The sequence below is a fragment of the Takifugu rubripes genome, chromosome 3, assembly GCF_901000725.2.
Source record: "Takifugu rubripes chromosome 3, fTakRub1.2, whole genome shotgun sequence".
NCBI lineage: Eukaryota > Metazoa > Chordata > Actinopteri > Tetraodontiformes > Tetraodontidae > Takifugu > Takifugu rubripes.
This window is the reverse complement of record NC_042287.1, coordinates 13,246,662-13,271,330: the sequence shown is the minus strand read 5'-3', so window position 1 is coordinate 13,271,330 and position 24,669 is coordinate 13,246,662. Positions and strand designations below refer to the sequence as shown.

At 46.1% G+C, this 24,669-nt stretch overlaps 1 protein-coding gene across 1 annotated transcript; it reads right to left on the bottom strand.

Annotated features, from left to right (window-relative positions):
- Window positions 1-17,580: 17,580 nt before the first annotated feature.
- Window positions 17,581-24,285, bottom strand: wnt7ab (wingless-type MMTV integration site family, member 7Ab). Its single transcript, XM_003963394.3, has 4 exons — window positions 23,810-24,285; window positions 23,165-23,391; window positions 20,801-21,072; window positions 17,581-19,100 (listed from the first exon to the last, which is right to left on the bottom strand). The coding sequence occupies exons 1-4, from the start codon at window positions 23,878-23,880 to the stop codon at window positions 18,618-18,620; spliced, it is 1,053 nt and encodes a 350-aa protein (XP_003963443.1). The 5' UTR covers window positions 23,881-24,285; the 3' UTR covers window positions 17,581-18,617.
- Window positions 24,286-24,669: the final 384 nt, after the last annotated feature.

Here is a 24,669-nt window from a genome sequence, read left to right as displayed (position 1 = left end):
TATTTAAGCGGCTAGACGTTGCATAATGCAAGGAAGAATTTAAGTTTGGAATCCCCTGAATTCCTGGGAGTAAGGGCTAAACTATTTAAGTGCGCTGGTCAACGTTGCCATCCACGACTCTCCATTATTCTTCCCCCTCAGCTGGGAGTTTATCTCACCGTCACCGGCGTGTGAAAACAACGTTTCTCCCACGTGGGCCTCGACGTCGCTGGAAATAGGCAGAGCGAAAGCAGCTGGGCAGTCATGAAAGGGTCATTTTTGTCCATTACACTGCGCGATCAAGGCTTTGTAGCACACAGACGACCACACACGACCACACGCATACAGCATCAGAAATATCTGCTTAGCACGTGTCTGGGTTCAGACTGAAGCCAGGCGAGGATGCAGCGTGATGGGGGAGAGCTGCAGACGTGCTCGTCTTTGATAGCTCAGGTGGTCATTACCTGAGGGGGGAAAGAGCATTAATGGGCATTCTCTGCAGCAGACAAGCACGGACTAGTGCTCCCTCCTCTCTGGCTGCCATAAACAAGGGGAAGTATGCATCATTAGATCAGGACGACCTGCAGCCGAGCCAGCTTACAGTAGCTGGAGGTGTGAAGTGCACGCGCTCGACCTCTGGCCTCTCTCTAGAGAAGCAGCATGGAGCCTCAAAGGGGGGAAAGAAAAGACTAGACAGATGGGCAGCGTCAGGAAAAACCCAATCCCTGGAAATGAAAAAAAAGGGAAGAAAATGAGAGAAGGGTTGAAAAACAGAAAAAACAGTGAGAGAAGTATTTGCCTGAGAGGAGAAAGAGGGAAGTTATGTGAGTATGAGTTTGGCTGTCACGCTGACGCGCCTGATAGATCCGTCTCATGTCACTGCATCGCATTTCAGCAGCTGTTACGCCACATCCTAGTTCCTCCACCTGTCGACAGAATAAAAGAGAATGCATTTAAGAAGCAATCTAACCACCCCAAAACCCGGACTCAAGTCAGGGTTTAAAGGAAACAAGGCCCCAACTGGTGTGAATTAACCTGAGGTGGGTGGATGGGGGGGGGGTTCTCCTGGGTGGGAAGATTTACTGGAGTTTTAATCACAGGTCGAGGCTCTGACCAATGGGGAAGGAGCCGCAGATGATGCGCTGCCTTGTTAACTGCCACTTTGACAGGATGCAATGCCAGAAATCTTTGGCATGTGTGACATTTGACACCCCTGACACCGCACACATCAAGATCCTGGCTGAGGCATCATCACTCACCCTGGTGTGTGCCACCAGGGGCACTTGAAACGATATTTTAACGAAGCATCTTGATGTGTGTTTATGGTTTATCTGTAAGGTAGTCTGTAAACTAGTAAACTAGTCAAACGATCGCAGAGTTGCTGAAGCTCTGGCTGATAAACAGCGCCATCTGGTGGACAATCTTGAAGTCAGAAAATGCTGAAAAGCTCGGGTCGATCTCTCCTCAAGTCGTCCGAACACGATCGTGCTGGTATGAATAATCGGACCGGAGGTGTGTGTGCTATGCCGGCCCTCTTCATACCATAGTTTCGGGGATATATTTACCCTCTTAGCTTGTCTGAGGAGCAGACCAGTGCTGATGTGAATGGCGAGTCACGTCAGCGGGTCCTTGACTCTAATTATTTCTGTAGCTCACCCCCACCTCCCCATATTGATTAACCTCCTTAGTTTCCCACTGTCAGCAGAAGGCTTGTTTTGTTTGGCGTCTCTACTGTGGACCAGGTCCGTCCTTCACCTTCTTCGACATCATTACTTCAGTGAACTTGAACTCTGGCTCAACTGTTTCTGCAGCTGGGTTACTGTAATATTTTGTGCTGACATTCATGGTTCCCCGATGAAACCCGTAATGACTTTATCAATTCCTTGGCCTTCCAGTCGGACCATTAATGTCACTTTTTGCATACTCTTGTGTGCAACGCTGACCTCCGTCTCCCACAATTAATGAACCTCGTCTTCGCCAACAAACGTAAACTGGAAGCGGGACGTGTTTACTCCAGCACCAGAAACCCTTTCCACATCCATGGACGCCATTTAAAAGGTAATTTAGCCTCTTTGCAGTGATGTTAGCAACAGTTCCAGTCCTGAGTCATCGGCGCGCAGCATCGCATCATCCCTAATCCTTTCATCTCACCATATCAGCAGTCCTTTGATTCTAAATAGAATAAATAGCCTCCTCAATTTAAGTGCTGAAATTTCACAATATTCTGCAAATGAATTTGCAAGATGCAACAGGTACGGCGCTGCTTTCATGACTGTCTGCATACCGATGTGACCGCAGTCTAACTATTACTCTCTTTATCTCTGCCCCCTCCGGCACCGTGCTAGAAACCCCTGTGTTCTCCTTCCAAAAAACACTTCTCCTTCTTCTTCTTTTTCTTCTCTAAAAATTGAGGCACATGTACGTTTGTTTATGTTCGCCCCGGCGGCAAAGTCGTTAATGAAAGGCCTTTCAATTTGAAGAAAACAGAGTAAAATGCAAAACTGTGAAAACACATTATTCCATGATTTTCTCTGTTTGTTTTTATTTTGAGAGAACTTTATTGTTTATGCTCAGGGCTCCTCTCATCAAAGCAGCGATCGCAACGTTTATCATTTTTTAACTGCAGGTGGATGCGTTGTTATTTCTGTCTAATTGTCTAACTTGTCACCGAAGCGCTCGTTGATGACTCACAGGCAACACGCCCACATAATGGACTTGTTGCGGCGGGAAATTTCTCCCATTAACCGGTGAGTGGATCACCTATGAGGGGGGCTGTGAGGATGCTGGGTTGTCACTGGAGGCTAGAAAGATATTCTCCAAGCTGCTTCATCTGATATATGGACACATGGCCATTTTGATGTCTGGCGGCAGACAAAAGTCGGCGCGCGTCAGTGGAGGGTCTCATGTTGAAACACGATGAGACAGAGATCTGACTCCTGTGGGACCCTCTTTTCTTCTCTGACACAAAGTGGACGGGAGATGGAAAGGCCCCTTTTATTTTATCAGGTTCTTGCCGCCCCGAGGCCGACAATAAGAGAGATGTGCACCAAAGTGCATTTATATTACTCATGGTCGCAAAGTTAAATAAGTGGTTTTAACGTGTAAATGGTCATTTTTCCATAAGTAGATTCCAGGACAGGTACCGTTGCATTCAAAGATATATTTATAATAGTATAAAAAAGCAATAGTTGTAGAAAAAAAACTTGAATTAGATTATTTTTCTTCGGTCCTTTTTGGGTCCCTCCTGTTTTCTCCTGTTCTCTCTTACTGTGCCGTCTGTCAGTAAACAGCTCAGCCACGAACTAAAGCTGGCGCTTTGATTAACAGGTGATTTTAAAATACTGCTGAGAGACCTCTGCAGGTTGTCAGCCTGCCAGCGATTGTGCCGTGGCCGCCGTAGTCCTCAGAGCTGCTGACCTTGGCGGAACCTGTCAGGCGAATGCAAACACGGCTCTGACAACTTCCCCAGGCGCGTCTGAGTTCTGTGATGGTGTGTTTCTGATGCTGTCACTCAGGGAAAGGCAGCTGAGGTGGGATAAAGACTGGAAACCCGCAGATCCTGGAAGTTTCTGTGGAAGTCCGTGTTTTTGTGTACATGCCTGAAATAAGCAGTTTGTTTCAGGAGATTTCCATGATTTATTTCTGTGGCTGCAGCACTCAAAACTACGCCTTGGGAAGGATCGGTCTGTGGGAGGAAACCAGAGCCACAGAAGAAAACCCACACAGGCACGAGGAGGACCTGTTAACTCCATTTAGGAGGGCCTCCATCGCTGTGAGGCATCTGCGCAAAACCACCATGCAAACCAGCCAAGCTGCACCAGTGTGAAGGAATTGGAGTTGATGGGAAGCAGCAAGGAGGCTCTCACATGCATGCTGCATGTCACAATGCTGAAAAGACCCCAGGAATTTGAGAAAATTTGGCTTTTTTTAAAGCTTCCTCTGTTCATTTATTTACAAAAGGACACAAGGACGTCTACTTGCATTGGTTAATGATTGCTAATGTCTTTGTTTTTCTCTGGAGCGCCTTTAAACAAAGCCAGAAAAACCTCTGAGATTCCTGTTCCCGGTTGAAAGAGCCTCCGCTGCTCCTTCAGGATCAACCTGCACACTTGCTAAAGCTGGAAGCTGCCATGGAGGTACCTGACCTGCCCTGATTACAGGAGAACGAGCTCGACCTTTTTCAAACAAAGCCCCCTAACAAAGGCCTTCCCTGGCAACGGTGGGCAAACTGTGATGGGGGGGCAAAAACTCAACAAATTCCTCAGATAAAAGTGGGAGAAAATGACATCTCATGAATGTGATCATTGTTTCCTTTCCTTTGGTGTTTCACATCATAAACCTCCGGGAATGCAGCTGCATCAGCAATTGAGCTTTGACTAAATCCATTCAGACTCTTTGTTGTGCAGCCACTCAGATCGTACACACGTGCGCGCGCACACACAGTTACAACACACCTCAGTTATCATTCATCTGCTGTGGCTCTGATAAGTACCATCTACACACGATGCAGAGCTGTGCAAAGCGCCCCTCCATTCACTGTCAGCGCCTGTGAATTCCCCCTCTCCCTCGCTGCCCTCCACTTTCTCCGTCGTTTCCCACAATGCACCGGGCGGCCTATCAGCTGCCGCAGATCTACAAGCTATCAGATGCAGTGGGCGGCGCAGATTCACACCGAATAAAACCTTCTCTTTCTCGGCTGAAAGAGAGATGGAGGCTTGGCTTTGAGCAGGTGCTCTCAAAGGTTCTCCTGTGGTTATGGAAAGAGCCTGGAGTGTATCGGAGACACGGCATCTCCTTTGAATCCGATGAGGAGTTTAGCTCCTACCTGCAGCAGTAGGAGCGCTGCTGGTCTGATCAAACAGCTCCCTATATGAAAAGGGATGCCATATCCTCTCAGCACCTGCGGCAGTGCAGAGCAAACGCAGCGTCTCCGGTTTCCCTCTCGCGGGCACCTTTACTCCGTTCGGAAACATTTTTTCATAATTGCGTTTAATTCTATGTTAGGTGTCCACACAGTGCCACTATTAAGGCTAAGCTGGGGGAGCTTTTCAACCTTTGTCACGGGGGCTTTGGCCCATTTAGTGGCAAAGTCATTGATCCAGATGTAAGAACAAAAGAAAACACACAGCACATTAAGGCCAATCCCTGCTATTTTCGATATTCCGATCGTTCCCATAAAACGAGTGTTTTATCTAACTTATATTGTGAAATCCCCCTTAGCTGTATCACATTATCTACCTGATAGGATCTCAGTTAAATGAGAGAGGGTTTTTCCAATTTGACGTGAGTCATCGAACTATTATTTTCTTTTATTGCTATGACAGTGCTGTAAAAGGGGATCTAATGAACTGTGAATGTTTTGGTTCGGGCTGAATTCACCAGAAAAAGCTGCCTGAAGTGTCTCCGCGACGGGTTTGCAGGCGTTTTCTTCTGCTGGGGATTCTTGGCGTTAACGCGGGAAGAAGTTCGCAGCCAAGCGGAGGGCAAAGACGCTGGAAGAGTCGGTGAAAGTGTGCAGACGCACTCATGCCCCCACTTGCATGTGTTTTCTCACTCACTCACACACACACACTCGCATACACGCACAACAAGGGACTTCTGCTGACTTCAGAATTAAAAGATGGATTCATTATGGGATTATAAAGTCAGCCTGGAAAAAAAGAAGAATTGGTATTTAGTGAGATTAGCCTCCACTCTTCGTAGACAATACCTAATTATGGGGTAATTCATGAAGAGCCTGACAGAGATGACAGAGAAAAGGAAAATTCAGATATTTTGCCCTCTTACCCACAATTTGGTCACAATTACAGAACAAAGAAAAGCCACAGAAATATATGCATATTACATTTTTTCAAACTGAGAGAAAATGGTATGTGATAAAAGGGCTATTTGGGATTGGGCTGCCCCCCCAGTAGGTGTTAGCCTGTCTTTCTGTACTCCACTGTACTCAAGACGTGTTTGGTGCCGGCCAAGGCCCCAAGGCGAACCATGAGCATTCCTTTCTGCTTGATTTAAAGAGAAGTCTCCTCTTTTTTCTTTCTCTTTTTTTTTACTTTCAGGGATGAGCGGGAGGCATTCCGTGATCAAAATTGTGTCTATCAAAAGGTAGAAGTCAGGTGACTCTTCTGGAAAGTTACCTTTGATGCCAACTTCTTGATGTTTGGTTTGCTCAAGGGAAAAGCATGAAAGTGATGAAAGATTAGAGATAAGAGCTGATTTAAGACCCAGGTTTAGCTCAGATTAGAGCGGCTTCACCATAAAGGTCATCGTAAATGTGCATGTTTAGAGAATCCTGCACTAAAGTCCCTCACAGGATGGCCTTTCCTGACACAGTGTGGGTCAGAATAAAATCCTCCCACACATGCTGGGACTCATGCACATTCACACTTGTGCACACAGAGGGCAGCTGTGAGCCAACAATCCAGCTGCTGCCTGGTCAGAGCCAGTGGACCCATATCTGATCAAAACCCTGAAAGCACCTGATTGCACTCAAATGGTGAATAGTGTCATTGGCCACACAGCAGTTTGCACAAGCAGACCGACAATTATGGCTTTACTCCCATAGTCTTTTAGTCACATTTAAAATCTCGCCGTGTTCCAAGTATTTGCCCTGAAATAAGCAGCACTATTTGGTTTTAAGGCTGTGGCTTTTGCAATTGAGGCGTCTGCCTGATGCGTTCACGTGACTTCCAAAACCAAATGAGTCAAACATGCACGTATGTAACATCCCTGTGTCCAAATCTGCATTGCTTCCTCACATTTCCCTGATGTGTGTGTTGCTTCAGGGTTCAAATAGGGTTCCCCTGTTAATACTGAGCTATCTATAGTGGTTGAAAAGCAATGAAGCGGCGAAAATGGGGTTTGACTCTGTTAATTGGAAATTGTAAACTAACTTTGTTGAATGTCTGTGTAAATTCTCAGTCATCCAGGTCATTGTATCCAAGGTAGTTTTCTCTGTCAACTGGACTGGGTTTCTTCTCTTGAAGACGTTTCGCCTTCTATCCAGAAGGCTTCTTCAGTTCTTCAACTTTGTTGAATATTTGATGCACGCATGACGTAATCTGAAAGAAGTTTCTGTTTTTGTAGAAAAATGGGGCCGGAAGTCAACAAACATGATATTATTTTGATCTTTTTAGATTTAAATGTTGCACAGCACATCAGATGTGCCCAAACTGGCACCGAATAACAAAAAGCTCCGCTGGGTCTGAAATGTCAAAGTCTCATATTAATAGGTAACCAGCTGGATAATCTACATTCACGACAGGGAAATCACTCCCCAGTCTTGGACTTTTTGCTGAAACTGTTTCCTGCTTGTCCATTAAATATTCTGACCCACTGTTTAGTTTTTCCTCCTGTTTGTTTTTTTGGCTCCTGTCCTGGGTTGAATGGGTTATCCTCAGACCTGTTCCCACAGGAGCCGATGACTCAAAAATGATTTCAGCATCGAAAATCAGATCTTTGCAGGCACAAACAGCTTTTCTGAGGTTCATCCTCAGTCAAAATGTAAAATAGAGGCTTATAAAAGCCCGCAGTCCAGCTGCGTTTTGCTCTTCCAGTCAGATAAGAAACCTGGATGAGGTCCTGAGGAATGTGACTCCAGGCGTGCTTCCTCGGATCATTTATGCAAACAGCACAAATGTCAGATTTAACCTGAACGTTAGGAGCAAATAGGGTTGGAGTGAAGATGATAACAGAAGCAAAAAGGCTGAAATGTTCATGTGCTGTAATTTAGCTTCAGCTCACCTTCTTCAAAGTAAAGGTGATGAACGAGGAATGATAAGATGAAAGACCAAATAATTCTCTCAGATGACAGTTTCAGTCCACCTCTGTGGTTCAGACTGTGGTCCAGACAGAAGAAATGAATCATCTCCAGAAGATGAGACTCTGATTCAGGTTACGCTCTGGGTTTTTACATAACTCCACGGCGGCAGGTCGATGATATCCGGCACCATCTCCAGGTCCAAAGTTCCACGATGAACCTGCAACAGGCTCTGCGGAGTCTGGCGTTGCGATGTTCTGCCACATCTGCCAACCATTTAAGGGAAATCGTCACGTTTCATTGATCCACGTTGGCGTTACAGTTGGCCGCGTCACCGTGTATCCGCAGGCCTCGTGCTCCTTCTGATTCCCAACGACGGCAGATCACAATGCAGGAAAGTGTTGTGGAGTTTAACGTTCAGTCAAATAGGGCCATACAGGTATTTAGGCTGAACAATAACATGCCCGGATCATCAGGCGTCTTACTTAAGGCCGTATTTAGCTGACGTAATAGGATAGCGGCGTTTCCATGGCAGCGTGTCATATCCAAATATTGTTGTGCTTCTAAGTAGTCACCGTTTACACATTTGTACATTGTTCTGGAATACTTGGCATCACTATCTGCGCTGGATGCCTGCATTAAATGTGGTGCAATAAGAGTTGTGTGTGTGAGAGATTACCTGACATTTCAACAGCTGGCACCAGGTATTCCACACAAAGCGCTTTTCTCTCGCAGCCTACCTGCACTATGGAATGCATACCGTCTATGCGGATTTGAGCGAGGCTAATAAATTTTCCGAGCATGAGCAATGGGCAGAGTTGTATAATGATGAAGAGTTGGGGCTTGCCTCGGAAGAAACAATGTCACCCATGTGTAATGAGCTAGGTTCAAGTGTTATTTTAAAAGGCATTTTTGCTTGCGGACTGTGCTGCGGCATGTTGTCCTCACAAGGAAACGTTGGAAGGGATTTGTTGTCGGTTCTCCCAAAAATACAGTTAGGCTGCAAAAGCCACACCCGAAAATCCCAAAATAGTAGGACTAAATGAGATGTTGGAACATAATGAGGTGTCAGTGATCAGCTTTGGAAAATGTGACGGATGCTGTGTGGTGATTAAGAGACTCGACAGACAAATAAAAACGAGGTTAACCCGGCAATTCGGATGCTGGTTCTAGGGTAACCAAGTGATTTGAATACAAAGGGGCAAAAAACATGGGCGAAAATGGCCAAATGTCTTCGCCGCGTCACCTGGATCGAATACCTTCTGTCAAAATGTTAATCTGTCCAAATGAATGTGCAGCAGACAGAACGAGGCAGGAATCAACACATGTGGTAACGTTATAGCATGCAGAGGACAACGGGAATGCCTCGCGTTCACCTGCCAGATGTGCTGCTTTCTGGAGCGACAAAAGCATAAACAAAGAGAAAAATGCTCACCGCATTTAAACCCAGCGTAATGAGTAGCTGCAGCTTCGGACTCCCACAGTTCCCGTACAGCAATCAAAGAACACCTGAGGCTACCGAGAACACTCCCGCTGCAGTGTGACACGTTCCCTCTACCATCTGTTTACTGCTGCCGCTTCATTAGCTGATTATAGCATTAGCAACACCTCCATACAAGACAAAGCTGTAAAATGTTGAGGCAGAGTGTCGACGGGGTTTTTTTTTTTTTTTTGTAATCGTCCTATCGTCCAAGACTTACTTTTAAAGACTCATTTCTTTCCCAGTTTGGACGTTGAGCATAAAAAACTCTTGCCTAGTCCTGCCTTCATGCTACCATTCTCCAGCTCCTGCAGCTTCATCCCTCCTGTTAGGATTGCGGAACGTTAATGCATTAACCTGGGATGTTGCATTTCTTTTCACAGGTTATGGGCAGAACAGCCCGTCACGCTGATGTTGTAGCTGTCAGCCGGTGGAGCGTGGAGCGAGCGGAGCAGAGAAGAGCCATAAAAACAACAAAGAGAACATGTTGAGGACGATCTAAATGAGTTTGAACAGAAGAGAAGCAAAGAGGGATCCCTGGATAAGAATGTGTTGAATTTTTTTTTTTTAAATTGACTGAATGGTTCTAAGTTTGATGTGCCACCTCAGTGCTAAACCTAAGCTAGCGGGGACTTTAATCATTGTGATTTACGCAATCAAAGCATGCTGTTCCTGCTCATGATGACGAGGCTTCCATGCTATGCAGGTTGGCACAGAACTTTGGAGGAATGCGCCGCTCTTCTTTTTACTGAATGCATAAATTCAGGAAGTCCAAACACTGGTTGACAGCGTTCACTACCCTCGGAAGAGCATGCTGCCAGATACAAATGCGTGCTCTCCCACTCATCCGTGCTGGTATGATACCTCAGTCAGTGTGGCCCTCTCAGATGGAATTACTGTCATAGTTGGCAGGATGACTCTCTTCAGGTGATAAAAGAGGTGATGATACAGAACCATCTGGCAGACTCTGAGCCACAGACAGATTCTGCTCTCGCCCGTATCTATCAAACCGTAGACAACATCTGTTTGGACTGTAGATTATCCTAGTTTACAGATATTGTGAATTTCAATGAGCCTGCTTTGTGTGCAGAACAAAATCCTGTTTTTTGTCCTATGAATTTACCCTCCGCCCGCACTCGCCATCAGCGTTTCCTCTGAAAGACAGAGCTTCGCCCGAATATGTTGCCCAATCAGGATATTATCAGGATTTAGGGAGGAATCTCACACAATTTACATTTTCTTGCACGAGGACACCTGGTGCCCATGGCATTTCCAGGTTTAGCTGCAACAGGGGGACTTTGGCATGTTGACGGACGTATTAATTGAGGTTTGAATGATGGCGGTTTGCGGACGTCAGTGACTCCGCTTCCCTGTGGATCAAAGGTGTGCTGACAGCTAATTTGGTTATTATGCCTGATTTAACTTGTAATTAAACAGTGCCTTCAAACTTTATTCCGTCAAAGTTATCAAACAACAAAAGCAAGCCACAACACCAGTCCAACTCTTTTATTTCGACAGGCCCAACATTCCCCGTGGGCCCAACTGTGGCTACAGTTGCTGGAAAATGTTGCTAAAAGCAAGATTGGGCAGTGCTCCTTTTTTTCTTTCCTCTTCCTCGTATCAGATTTACAGGTAACGAGACAAGAGCTGACTCAAACGAGTGCAGAGGCGGCTCAAATGTGGCCAAAACCCCTCAGGGACTGAAGCCATTTTTCATGTAATGTACAGAAAAACCTGCCCGGCTGGCTTCGAGGCTGCATGTAAAGCGAGCAGAGTCTCAACCAGTACAGTGCTCTCAGCCATTTGTATCTGCTGCTTCCACTTATTTCAAAGTTCTAAGAGGGCAAACCGTTCTTGCTAAATCACAATCCATGCTTGAAAATGTGCTATTTGGGATTTGCTAACCAAGGTTTTTCTTTTACATTTTTTTTACGCCATTGTCGACGTAACTTCAGGTCTGTCAACCTTCACCTGTGCATCCTCCTCTGGTCTTCCCCTCCTCATTATCCTATATATTTCTCAATTTCTCCTCTCAGGCGGCTCTTAATAATGGAATGTTTCCATTGTAGAAGCACACAAATATATCATCGTATGACCCCATGTTGACAACTACAGTCTGCTGCAAAGAGGGACAGTAGCAAAAAGGAATTTCCCCCCAGGACACATCAGTTCAGACTTGGTGAACTGCCTTTTGGGGTGTGCAGGGAAGTCTTGCTGAAGGAGGCAGGTCTGAAGTAATGTTTTTGTCTGTCTCTCCTTCAAGATAAACGTGTCATTAGAGGACTGACAAAACTGTGACGCTGTGACGCTCTGTCCATATTTTTGTCTCCTCTTGGAGATACGGTGCTTCATTTGACAGTGTATTGTTATTCAGTGGAAAGTGGACGCAGGAAAACTATGTCATTCTGTGCCTGTAGGGGGCGACTCTATCTGTCTTTTCTGTAATTTTGTGCCATTTATTTCCTCCCTTCATTTACTCATCATGTCTATTGAAAGTTACAAAAAAACACATCACAATTCGAGCCATATCTGCCTGATTGCATATTTGTCCCTGTAATGTTGTGAGTCCTGTTACATTCTGTGTTGACCTCCCATCTTCAAGGCGGCCGTTGAGGGACGTGCCATCTGAGCTTGTGACCTTTCTGTGAGGACTTTGCATGAGGAGGCCGGGCTCCCCGATAATCAAAAACATGTTTGTCTATTCTCTGGCCTAGATTATTGAACATCAGCACATCAGAACCAGCGGAACCATGTGGCAGCTGCCGAGGTTTTTTTCAATTTTTATCCTCAAGAGTTTTCCATCAATTCTGCCATTTCCATCCAAATCGTGACGAATAGGGCAAAACAATGTTTGTGGTTTATTGTGATGAAAATGTTCCAGTGACTGAACTAGGTGACATCATATAAACAGATCGAATGCTTGATTATTGCAGATTTAGTTAATACTTGTAACTTGAGCTGGGGGATTTTTGTTCAATTCTGACACACCGAAAAACTCCCCCAGCAGGCAAAGAATGGCATTTTAATAGACCACCCTGTCAAACTTGCACATTTGAACCCAAGAGGATGTGAGTGTTGACGGGGCTCCCTGTATGACCGAATGTTGCTGTATCATCTGACTGGACGGCAGCATTTTGTTACCGCCACCTGCTGCTGGAGCCTCTTTTCATCTGTTTTCCAGCTCATCCGGGTTTTGCCATCTGTGGTGAAAGATCCAGCGATCCAGATTACACCTACCCCTTGTCCTGAACCAAACTGACCACCATCTTTTACCCCACTCGAAACATGTATTGATGTATTTTGCTGAGACAGAAATAAAAGCAACATAAGAGCATAGATGCTAGCCACAGGTCCCTACTGCCTTTATGTCGAAACACCCAAATAATATTCATTTGTTCTCACGTAAGTGAGCCTTATAGCTGTCCTGAGCTTGTTTCCCTTAAATTCTGTCAGATAGAAACTAATTCCAACCTCTCGTGTGTCCCCCTTTCTAACATTCCAACCTTCAGCTGATGGGTCCTTGGAATAAGCCTGGTCCGGTTCAGGGTTTCTTCCAGTTAAACTGGAGTTTTTTTCACCGAGTTCTTTCCAAAGTGTCTAAAGAACAGTAAATATTTATGCTGGAGGTGATCGTGGTAAACTGTTGAACCACAATGCTCCAGCGGCTTCTGTCCCTCCTTCGGGAGACGTCGGCGACGTCAGACTACAGACCGCGTTCCCTCGTTTATCCCGACTCTTCCTAATAGCTGGTGTTAAAACTGTTTCTATCTATTGCTCTCTGTGCACAGAGGGGTAAATTCTTTTGGAAAAGGGGTCTTGCCAGAAGTCCTTTAGGGTGTTTGTCACTCTGGCACAGTTTCAGGAGTCACCGCTCATAAGGCTTTCACTCGGGATTTAACTAGGCCAGGAGGAGAAGCTCGCTGGTCCGTTTGCTTTTGCCTGTAAAGTATTCGACAGTCTTCAACAGCAGCAGAACATTACTAAACTATAAATCAGCTAACTCCAGGTATAAAGCCTGTCTAAAATCATTAAAGGCCAGTGAGAGTCAGATTGTCTCCTCTTTGTCGCTGTCTTTATCCCATTTCCCTTTTGTCCTGTTCTTTATCTCATTACCATCACTGAGGCTGACCTCGGAGCAGAAAATCCAGCTGTGTTCCCCCACCCTACAGACAAACCTCTGACCCCGCGCTGAACCGTAGGATCATCTAGCACTGTCACGGCCCCATCTAGCACTGTCAAAGAATGACCTCCGCGACTCCGAGGTTGCTCGGCGCGCAATACCTATTCGTTTGAATTCTTAACTGCGTAAGGCGCTGAGGGGAACGGGTGACGAATGGAAAGTAAAGTCCGACGTGTTCGGTGGATCGGGCTGAATGACCGGAGATACCACCTGAGGGACACCTCCGCAGAGGCCTTCACCATGTTTACAGCCAACACCGGCTATTTACAGGGAGGCAGAGACACAAAACGTCACACACGCGGTTATTGCAGTTCACGACATCAGTGACACACATTGTTTGGGGAGTTGCGCGCAAACCACAGACAAGAAAAATCTAATTATGCAGTAAATTGTCTGTTTTTACAGCTTTCTCCTCTTTCTACAAGCGTACCTTTTCAAAAAGGTCCGTGATTTCAAAACAGGCCTTGTTGCCAGCATTATGGGATCCATATCAAAAGGCAAACCTAAAACTATCACTTTACCTCTTTTGGGTTGAAGGTGAGGGTGTTTCCAGATCTTGGTAAAGCATGAGTGGAGAAGAGGGAGATTAATGATATAATAGCTCTGACCACACGGTTTAGTTATTTAAACTGGCAGCATCAGCTCAAATTGTTTCATAGCTTTCTGCAATGATACATTTAGGAGCAAGTCTGGACAGGTTACAAGATGCTATGAGGGGAGAATTCATTGGAACTCCGTCTGAACTATTCAGCCAAAAGACGGGGGCTTGGAAGCTATGACACCATCGGTACATGTAGAATGTAGAATGTTTACCACCCAGCAGCTTGTTTGCACACTTTTCCATTGATGGTGACTAGAAAAGAGCTTGATGGGATAGATTGTGCTGAAACAAGTAAGATATGAAATCGCAGAGGGAAGGTGTTGGTTTGCTCCTGTTGAGAGCAGAGATAGGGGGAGTCTGGCGGACGGATGTGACTCTGGAGTAGGATCAGTGATATTTCCTAAGCGTTCCTGCGTCTTACAGGGTTGTAGTGAGTTTGCTGTTTTTGTTCAAAACATCCCGTGCTAGGTCGCCAGAGATGCCGGAGGATTACTGTAAGCTTAGCTCAGGTGACGTCTTCCACAGGGAGGTGGGGGAGAGAAGGGAGGGCGGGTATGAGGGCCCTCCATGGCCCTGCTCCACACCTCTCCAAAAACAAGAAAAAGTATCATATGGCGCGTTCAGATCATTTGAAGATACATCGCTGCACGCAATCAGGACCTTTTTACAGACTCGGATATTTCATTAGCCCCATAAGTCTTCCATGGTTGCAGATTTGAAAAGCTTCCGAAGGCGGGCAAAGTGGATCGGATTGTTCAGCCAAATCGTCGTAAATGGCTCCTTTAAAATCCCCACAAAGTCCCGATCTAGTCCGGGTTCTTACCTTAATGCTGCCGACAATAGCCAGGAGCTTTTTTTTGGACCACTTTGTTTACCTGTAAAATCAGATAGACCATGGGAAGTGAGATAGACACCGTGAGGGCCAAACATTGGTGGATCTCTCTTGTGGGGAGTGGATATTGTCGGCTATCTCTGACTTCCATCGCAAGCTGTTAAGAGAGTGCATGAATGAGCCGTGCTTCCATAGAGTATCTCTGGAATCACATAAAGACAACCTTGTGCTCTGCAATTTACTGTGCGGCGCTCAGGTGCTTGTGCATGTCTCAACCAGAGGAAAAACAAAAGTATGACTGACATAATCATGTGTCAGAAGATTTATGGTCAGAGAGAGCGGAGGGGAGAGAAGAAGTGGAGAGCACATTTTCTCGCTCCTCCTCCTCCTTTAAATTATTGTCTTTAGCGCTGTCCGCTCATTTGAGTGAAACGTTGAAAGCTGCAGAAGTGGAAGAGTTCACAAACACACGCACAGACAGAGCTGCCGGTTAATGGAGGCCCTGTAAAATGTATGATTTAACAACTCTTTTACCATGAAATTATCAGCCATTTCCTTTTCAGTGGCGGCGTAATTTCGACCCGGCACGGCTCTTTTATTCTGCGTTCAGGTCTCATCCGGCACCAAGGCAGAAGAAGGGAGTAATGCAATCTTTTTGGAGACGGATCACAGCTCAAGAAACATCTGCGCCATTAGTTAAATTTTAATTTGAGGTATAAATCTGATCGATGGCACGGTTACTGTAAGGCTGATCTAATGATAAAAGGGGAAGCAGGAGGGATCTTGCTTGAATCTGCTCTAAAAGAGTCATTGTTGGCTCTGACGTCTTTACTGTTTGGAGCGCACAGCTGGGCCACCCTGATGTAACAGGTCACGGGGGCCAGATAAGGAAGCCGTGGCAGGTCTCCAGCAGTAACAGCAGGGAGCGGGCCAGACTGCCAACCATAAATATGCAGCAACCAATTTCCAAACCACTGCAGGTGACGCGTGAGTGCGTGCGTTTGTGTGTCAACCTGCATGTGTGTGTGTGTTTTACCAAACAAAACTCCAAAGGGTATCGCAACCCCACTTCAGAGCGACATGGATATTACACCCCAGAACATCTTGGCATGGGCCCGCTCGTGTTTATGGAGAAACACGGCTAAGAGTATAATTAGCATCTCAGTGATCCTGCAGCCTGTCTGACTTAGGCTGCGATATCAAAGAAGGTGGTATTTTGTGTTTGTGACTCAATAGAGATGAAGTGACTGTGGCCTCTCTGTAGTGGTATTTAACACCTGACTGGAAAACAGTGCAGGTGGATTACCTGGAGCGGCTCAATGATGTTGTTTATTTGCAGCCACGTTTAGAGGCACCTCGCGCTGCCGTTGATAGCGCCGGCGGCGTGGAGGTGAACTATAAATCCCCGCTGATTAATCAGCGTCAAGGCAGATTAGGGTCGCGCTCAGGAGCCACACAAACCCCTGATTATTTTTTCTATCGTGGAAATCCGGCAGTGAAAGTAGATAATTCGCGTTTAAAGGCAGACGTAAGGGCTTTGTTCATCACAAATGCGTTGTGCGGCCTCAACACAAAAAGGCCAGTTTGGGTTTAACCGGAGCAGCTGTTGCTTTTATCCACAAATCTTTTGTAGCGATGTTATGAAAGCCGTTTTTTTTTTATCCCATTCACGCCCTTTTTTCTCTTTATTTTAAGACAAGCGCCGCCAGTGTCACACGACACAGGTAATCTATAGTACATTACGTCGGAAGTCTCGTGGATCCCTTCTGTTTTTGTGTAGCAGGAGGCAGAAGCGCAGCAGAAGGGAAACTTCACGTGTAGGAATGTTCTGAAACGGAGGGCAGGCGAAATCATCTCAAACTCCATTTGTCATATCCGGGAAGGTATCGGGAGCATGTCCTCTGTCAACACGCTGTGTCCGTCTTCCCCCTCCACTTCCAAGCCAATGGGAGCGGAATCCGTAACGACTGTGAGCTTTAGCGTCGTTAACATTTGCCTGACACTCCGGCCGGCCTCTCTTGGAGACTGCCCTGCATTTTCTTCGCCGTGCCGGAGTTGTTGTAGCAACTAGCGGCCCAGGAGTGAATGAAGCAGATGTGCGGCTCATCTATCACCTGACAGCTCCCACTCCCCCAACTGAGCAAGTCATCTCTGTTGACAGTCTGCCTGACCGCTCTCATCAATTACATCGGTACCCTACTATTAGAGCACAAACACAATTCTTTCCTGACACATTCGACTGCTTCCCAGTCTGCTAGACGGACCCTCAATTAAGCCTGAATAACTTTCCCCGCTCAAAAGACGACTCTCTTTCCGGGCCTCAGCGGTGCCCACGCTGGCCATGTTGGCTCTTTGATAAGCTGATTTACCTCCACGGTGGCCGTCCTGAGCATTGGTGTTGCCGTTTCATGACCTTATGATCACCAAATGATGATGCAAACTCCAATAAAACCACCATCAATAAAGAAAGACGTTACTTTACTAAAGCGTAGGTACTTTCTCTTACGAATACTTAGGACCTTGCAGCTGAATTTGAAAATAATTTTGATTTCTAATGGCCAGAGGCAAGAGTTTGTATCACTGTTTCAAATGCTTTAAACCCTAAAACCCCTTTTCTTTGTTGCATTTAAGTGTAATTCTTAAAAAATGATTAAAATTCTAGACATTTGCTCTTTCCTCATAGGTGCTTGTGTCAAGTTAAGGGAGAAGCTGTACGAAACAAAGGCAATGAAAGAAATGGTGTCTTAGTTGGTGTTACTCTGTTCTTGTATTCCATCAGTAGTAGTCATGAAAGGCAGTAAACACAGACATTTGAACGCAGACACAAATGAACAGTTTCCATTAATTACAATATACAACTGTGGCAGTGGAAGCAGGGGTCAACGTACATACGTCATATTCTGTTCACAAAGCATTAGAAACAGCTTTCAGGGTCCGAACTTGGTATTGAATATGCAAAAAAGAGATATAAATTAAACATTCATATAAAAATAGGCTTTACAAAATATACTCTATTAACCAATATTTACCAAAAGTGGAAATTGTGCCTGCGTTTTTGATCAGTGGATAAATCTTGTTAAGCTAAATCAGCTTGAAGTAAGCAATGCCATTGAAGACAGTCAGTAGAGCGTTCAGCCTTCTACCTCAACAAATTCTCTAGACTAGCAGCAAACAGAGGGAAGACAAACTCATGAGAAGGACAAAAGGTCAATGCGAGTAGCCTACAGCAGTCTCATCTGGAACAACAGCATCATTCCAGGCAGATTAAAAATCCAGTGTGCTAACCAAGGACAAGTACACTAACCTCCCAATATTCCGCTATATTTGTTCCACAACAGAGAAGATCAGTAGTTTTCATATAAAATAAATTAATATTAATTATTGTCATTCTCTAAATACAGTATTGTTAAATATTTCAGATGGCTGTCATTCAGCAGTCTGTCCCGCCCGGCAATCACGTCCACCATATTGCATCTGCGTTGGCAAAGTCCGTTTCATAATGGTCCATATAGCTTAAAGTCTTAAAATATTTGCTTAACTGACTCACAGCATTGTCACCCAGTCCCACATGCCGGGATGCACGGTGCCAGTGTTTAGTCACACTCTTTCGACATCGCGCCCAAGGACAGACACAACACTCCCAGAAGACGGGTGGGAAGAGCTCTGTGTGCAAAAGGAATCATGACGCCACATCTCCAGCTTACAGTAGTTCCCAAAAGTTCCAGCCAAGACAACGACCCACACGCGCGCGTGCGGGCACGTCACCGTCCGCTCCAATAAATACTCTCACTTGCATGTGTACACCTCTGTCCTCTCGCTGCAGGTGTTGCATTTAACGTAGCAGCACCACAGGAACTTGCAGTTGCACTGCCACACCCGCGAGTACTGGTGCGTGTTGTAGCCCCGGCCGCAGCACATTAAGTCGCAGCCACTGATGTGCTGCATCATTGTCTTGTTGCACACCCTGCCGTGCGTGCCCAAGCTCCCCGTCAGAGGGTCCGCCTCGCAGTAGTTGGGAGACTTGTCGATGTACACCAGGTCCGTATCCATGGGCTTCCGGTACGAGTAGGGCTTCTTCAGCTTGAGGAATTTTGGGCGCTTGTTGCGGCTGGCTTTGACTGATTCCACGTGCACCGCGTGGACATACTTCTCTTTGAGAATGTAACCGAGCTCGCGGAACTTGGGAAGTGTAGTCCAGCAGGTTTTGGTGGTGCAGGAGCCTGAGACGCCATGACACTTGCATTCCAGTTGCATGCTCTTCTCCAACACCTACAGACACAAATGCAGCTTAGGGACAGAGTGCAAGAACAGTGATTTCACAGCCCTGCCTGCTACTGAAACACAATTCATTGATATATTTGCCTGAAATAAACAGAGGTCTTATCTTTGCCACTACAGATGGGAGCGTTCTGGGCAAACGTTTCAGCTAATGCGCTTCAGGATGAGCGATAGGCATCAAATATGGCTAATATACTACAACTGGGGATTAAAAACAGCCCCACCGCGTCGTCATATGGAACCATATAAACAGAAGCCAAAATAGTGTATCGGATTTCAGGCTGTCTGTGTGTTACCACACACATCACACAAATGTCAAGAGTGACTGTACAAGGTGCCGAATGACAGGGATTATGGCTAAACCCTTAACTGATGACAACAAGAAGGGCCATTGCCTGAAAGTGGAAATTTTTTTTTTCCTTTGCGAAAAAAGGTCATTTGCAATTTCCGTTTGCTCAGGTTTTGGTATGCGAGGTGGTCTCCTTAAGCCGCTGACAAAATATTTATACCTCTGTGTTCTTGGCAAGTAAACTCTAACGATAAAGCCCCTCGACAGACGTGTGAACAAGAACCGAGAAAACAACTTTTCCCTAAGCGGGCCGCTTCGTGAAACCCTTGGCTTCAACACCCTAATCCATCAGTTGTTCTGTGACCAACACTTGTGACAGCTTTTGTCTGGATGTCTTCGACGAGGCCACTGTGAACGCTGCTGCTGCTCAGTGTCACTGCTTTTGATTAGCATAAATAAGAGGGGGGGGGGCAGGGAGCTAACAATCAAAACAGAGGGGGCGTTTGTTTGCAAGAAAGAGGAGAAACGAAGGGAAAAACCGCCTGCGAAGTCTGAATCCAAGTGCAGGCTTTTCCCTGGGAGGCGATTTAGTTGTTCGCGTTGCTAAAATGCGCGTTAAAAATGAGTCTGATTGTGTGGGGAGGCTTTTGGGTAGTGTTGGGACGGACGTGTTGGTTTTGAGAATCAGGTTGTCCTGGCACGCTGTGTGTGTGGGACAGAGAGGAAAAGAGATGGGGGGGGGGGGGGGGGGGGGACTTAAATTGGGCAGAGCAGCATCTTTATTCTTCCCTGGCTTTGACCTCAGCTTAAGCTGTTTTCACCTCATTCAACTCAATTTCGAACTTCCAGACTTCCTGCAGTCTGCAAGTCAGCCTCTCGCTTGTTTCACACCATATATTTGGATGCATGATTAGCAATTAGTGCAGGAGGTATAAGGCACGGTGTTCTTAACGGCAAAACACAATAAGTACGTCGTCATGGCACCGGCTTTAGGAAATCACTGCGGCAATGGCGATTAAAACCACACCGAACCAACAGGAAACACCTCTGCTCTGCACCTGATGATGTTAGCAGAAGTGCATTCTGGGTAACCGTATCCTGCCCAGCGGCGCGAGGCATGCGAGGACTGGGTTCATGCGTTATTGTACATTGTCAGTCTGTCATCTCGAAAATCTGGTCTGTAATCAAACCCCACCATTTAGGCAGCTATTCCCCTAAAAGCAGCCCTTTTATCCTGATGCCGGTCCCACCTCGGCTGCTCTGCCAGGGCCTTTGGCAGAGGTGCGCGCATCACGGCGGCGACTGTCAGCGCTTAACTGAGACTGGCCCCCGGGTCAGATCGCATTCAGGGATAATCTACTGGGTCACCGAAGCCAACGAGACTGTTTCGCTCCGCACTTACCTTGCGTCCAACCTCGTTGTTATGGAGGTTCATGAGCGTCCTGGCGTTCTGTTTCACTTCCCGTGCGTCGATGAACACTTTGGAGAAGTCCAGGCCGTAGCTGATGTCCGCCGAGCAGCCCCCCCACTTCCAGCCCTGGTCTATGCTGTAGAAACCCTGCTTCTCCTTGTCGCAGCTGCAGTCGCCCAGGTTGCCCTGCGTGCAGGCGGCCGTGATGGCGTGGGCCACCCCCGCGGCGATGATGGCGTAGGTGAACGCTGCCTCTTTGCTGCCTGGCAGAGGAGGAGAGAAGGCTGCATGTAAAAGCTGTGATTTTCTTTTTCTCTAAATGAAGGATTTTGCATCGTAAAATCGGATTAATTATTAACAGCATGTGTGCGGTCATTACAGTCTCGCTGTCATATGATTCAAGGGCTGCACTGTTTTGAAACCTGACCTGGAAACTGACTAGCTTCATGACTAGCGGGGGTGGAAAGGAAGGGCTATTGATCCTCTCGGCGGCCGTCACGTTTTGTGTAAACTTATAAAGCGCTGCATTTGGAATCTTCATCCCACTGTTATCTTGGCCAAGTCCAGCTAACAAATCATTTACACATACTTTACATGGAAGTATCGACAAATAATTAAAGGTTAATCTGACATCACTCACATAAACCTGTCCTGAAACTAAGTTCTGGAGTGAAATATTAATATAAAAGGCTCGTATAGAGCAACTAAAAGAGTTCTGGGTGTATCTCTAAGGGTGGTTTTCAGGTGTGTGCTACATGCAGGAAACTCCCCTTCCATCAAATCTATATGTAAACAATCCCGACTTGTCTCTGCTCTGATCCCAGTGCTCTCTTGGCTCTTCCTCCTGCCACCAGCTCCTCTGTGAAACGCTGCCATGTTTTTGATAAACATCTTGGATGCGTTCTCTTTCCCATTGAAGAAAAAAAAAAAAAGAATTCATATTGAGGCATCAATTATGTGGACGTTTTTATAGACACGACGGGCTCCGCGCCAAAAAAGAAGGTGTGCCGGTGCTCTCAGCTAGTTCTGACTGCACGGCGGTTCATTTTTTCCCCCTTCGTTTCTGAGCGCAACACTGGGTGTGAACCCCTTCTATCCTGCTAATGAGAGGCGGGCGAGGGGGGTATTTTCAAACAACACTTGTGTAAGTTGGACCTGGAGCGCCAGTTTGCTGCTCTTCTGCCATGTTTGTTTCCCCTTTCATCTCTGCGTGGTCATGCACCTCGCAGGATCCAACCTCTTCTCACACAGCTTAGTGGAGCTGCGAGGTTGACGAGCAAACAGGGCTGAGGCCTGAAGCTTCTTGCGCGGGTTTTTTTTGCATTATATCGGTTTGCCGGTCATTCTTCCTCGGGACAACAGAGGCCTCCGCGGCGCTTCTCGACCACGGCGTCCACAATGGCAATCAGCGGCTAATCTGCTCAGCGAAACCAATCTATTTGACACGGCCGTCCAAGATATGGACCTAAAATCCTGCCTTGAAAAAAAAAAATGCAGTGAGCAAAAAAAAATAAAAAATCTTGCCTATTCATGAGGGAACAGATTGTCAAAGGCAGTTTTTCTTATTTCAGCAGTGTAAATAGATAATCCCTCTCTCCCCAACAGTAGCAGCGCCTCAAACAGGTGGTCCAGGCTACTCCCAATTGTGCTTTACCTCAATGGTTCTGGGACAGCGACACTTCTTAAAAAGACACAAATCCTTATCAAACCTTATCAGATCTATCTGGTATTGACAACTCATAATTTCAGTCTCTCCAGGCAAGGACATTGATTGAAGCTAGTTGCTCTAAATTAGCCCTTTCAGGTGGTGCCTTCCTCTTGGCTTTGCCCCTCATGTGTAACTTATACCCGTGGTAAGAGCGGCGTCTTTACAGTGAAAGCCACAGCACCCATCACTAGACAGGATAAAGACCAGTGAAAATGTGCCTCCGGAGACTTGGCGGGGCTGAAAAGAAAGGCTGCAAACATTCACCAGCGCTTTGTGAGATCGCTGGCTTCATGATACCCTTCATACGGTCTCGGGAAGCCCTGTGAGTCACTGAAAATTGGGCTTGACGGAGTGTTTCATACACGGGTGAATGTTGAGGAGCAGGTGATCAGTTGGAAATGAGTCTGAAGCAGGTTTAGGCAGCACCGTCTTTGAGATTTTGCCCAAAGGTCTAATTTGCATCTTCCTGTCCTTCATTATTCAACTTTTTATGTTGTAATTGGTAAAGAATTTTAAGCAATCAAAAGGCGAGGCGTGCGCCGTTTACGCAGGACGCGCACAAAGACGCTTGGAGGTGACCGGCTGTGTTCATGCTGGGAAAAAGATAATGAGAGTTGGTAAACAAACGTTAACAGACAGCAACATACCCACTTTCAACTCTTTTCCGAAGACTGTCCTCTCGCCGAGCGCAGAGCAATTCCAGCGCCAGTTCCTGAACTGAAACTGACACTCGTTGATGCCCATTTGGGCTCCCTCTCCGATGACGATAATGGCATCGGGGCGACTCTGGCAGATTATCCGTTGTCTCGGGGCCAGACCCGGGATCTTGTTACAGATTATACTCGCACCTAGGGCCACCACCGACGAGAAGCCACTGTAAAAAGAAGATGGTGAAACTTTTTAGAACTTTTCTTTCCTTTTTATTGCGTAATTTCAGAAATGCCAGTTGATTTAATAATCGGTTTTACGTATCACGGCTGATTTTACACTAATCAGTTGAGTAAAACATAATAATGGGCATAAATCTGATTACTGTGTCGGTAAATGCAGACTTTAAAGGTTAGGATGAAGGGAAATATCATTAACTGATAAGGACGCATGTTGGCACGAGAGTGAGATAAGATTTATGCTCTTTTCTAAATGTTTTAGTCATCGTGAATCAGTCAGCTGTTGTTTGTGCAAACATCGGCTAGATTTAACTCCAGATAGGCGCGTAATTGCCTGTCGGCAGTTGGACTATCAAGGCTTATGCGTCAGAGAATAACCTTCAAAATCAAAGAAGCGCGGCTCACCCAATTTTCAAATAGACAATTCCCAGACAAAGCAAAACTCTTAAAATCCAGCGTCTCGTTCTCCGACTCATTGCGGCCCCGCGTTCAGTTTCATGCAACGATTTGTAGCTGATGAATAACTCGGTTCACGCAGTCTCCGATCGATCACGGCGCAGGTAACTCCAGAGGGACTCCAAAAACGACGCGGGCATAAAGTACAAGCACGGGAAGGTTTTCTAAAGTGCAGGTTACGGTATCATCCAGACTCCCTGTACGTGGCCCGTCTTCGCTGACCCGCTTGTCATTGCGAGGGTGCCACAGGTAACCCTCGGGGTGAGCAAGTGCGGTTATCTCTTTCTCACAGTTCCTCTGCTACCCGCAGGTCTCGGTTATATATCTGCTTCATCTATCTGGGGCGTGTTCACAGGAGACGTGGGGCCCTGTTGAAGAATTCCGCCAGGGCTGTATCTCAACGCGCACGCACGCACGTCGACGCGCACGCGAATGCACAAGTCTCTGTCGCGAATTATTGGATGGCTTTTCAAAAAAAAGAAAAAAAAAAAGATGTTGGCTAATTGTAAGGTAAGGTGTTGCTGCGTGTTTGTTGACGCACTTTTTCCACATTCTTGACAACACTGATGCGCAATAGTGGAAAAACTTTACAAATCAGTTTTAAATTATTGAAATAAACAAGAATAAATCTATAAAGACATTTCTGGCTTAATTATAATGCATGTTTTCAGACGCCCATAATACATTCGGATTCAGAAGTGATCTCTAGATTTTTACTGTATTAAGAAAGATAATTCATCATTTATAGGTTTATGCTTCCACTTTCCCAGTCAACTTTCTTTTACAATGGCGACATCTAGTGGTCACAA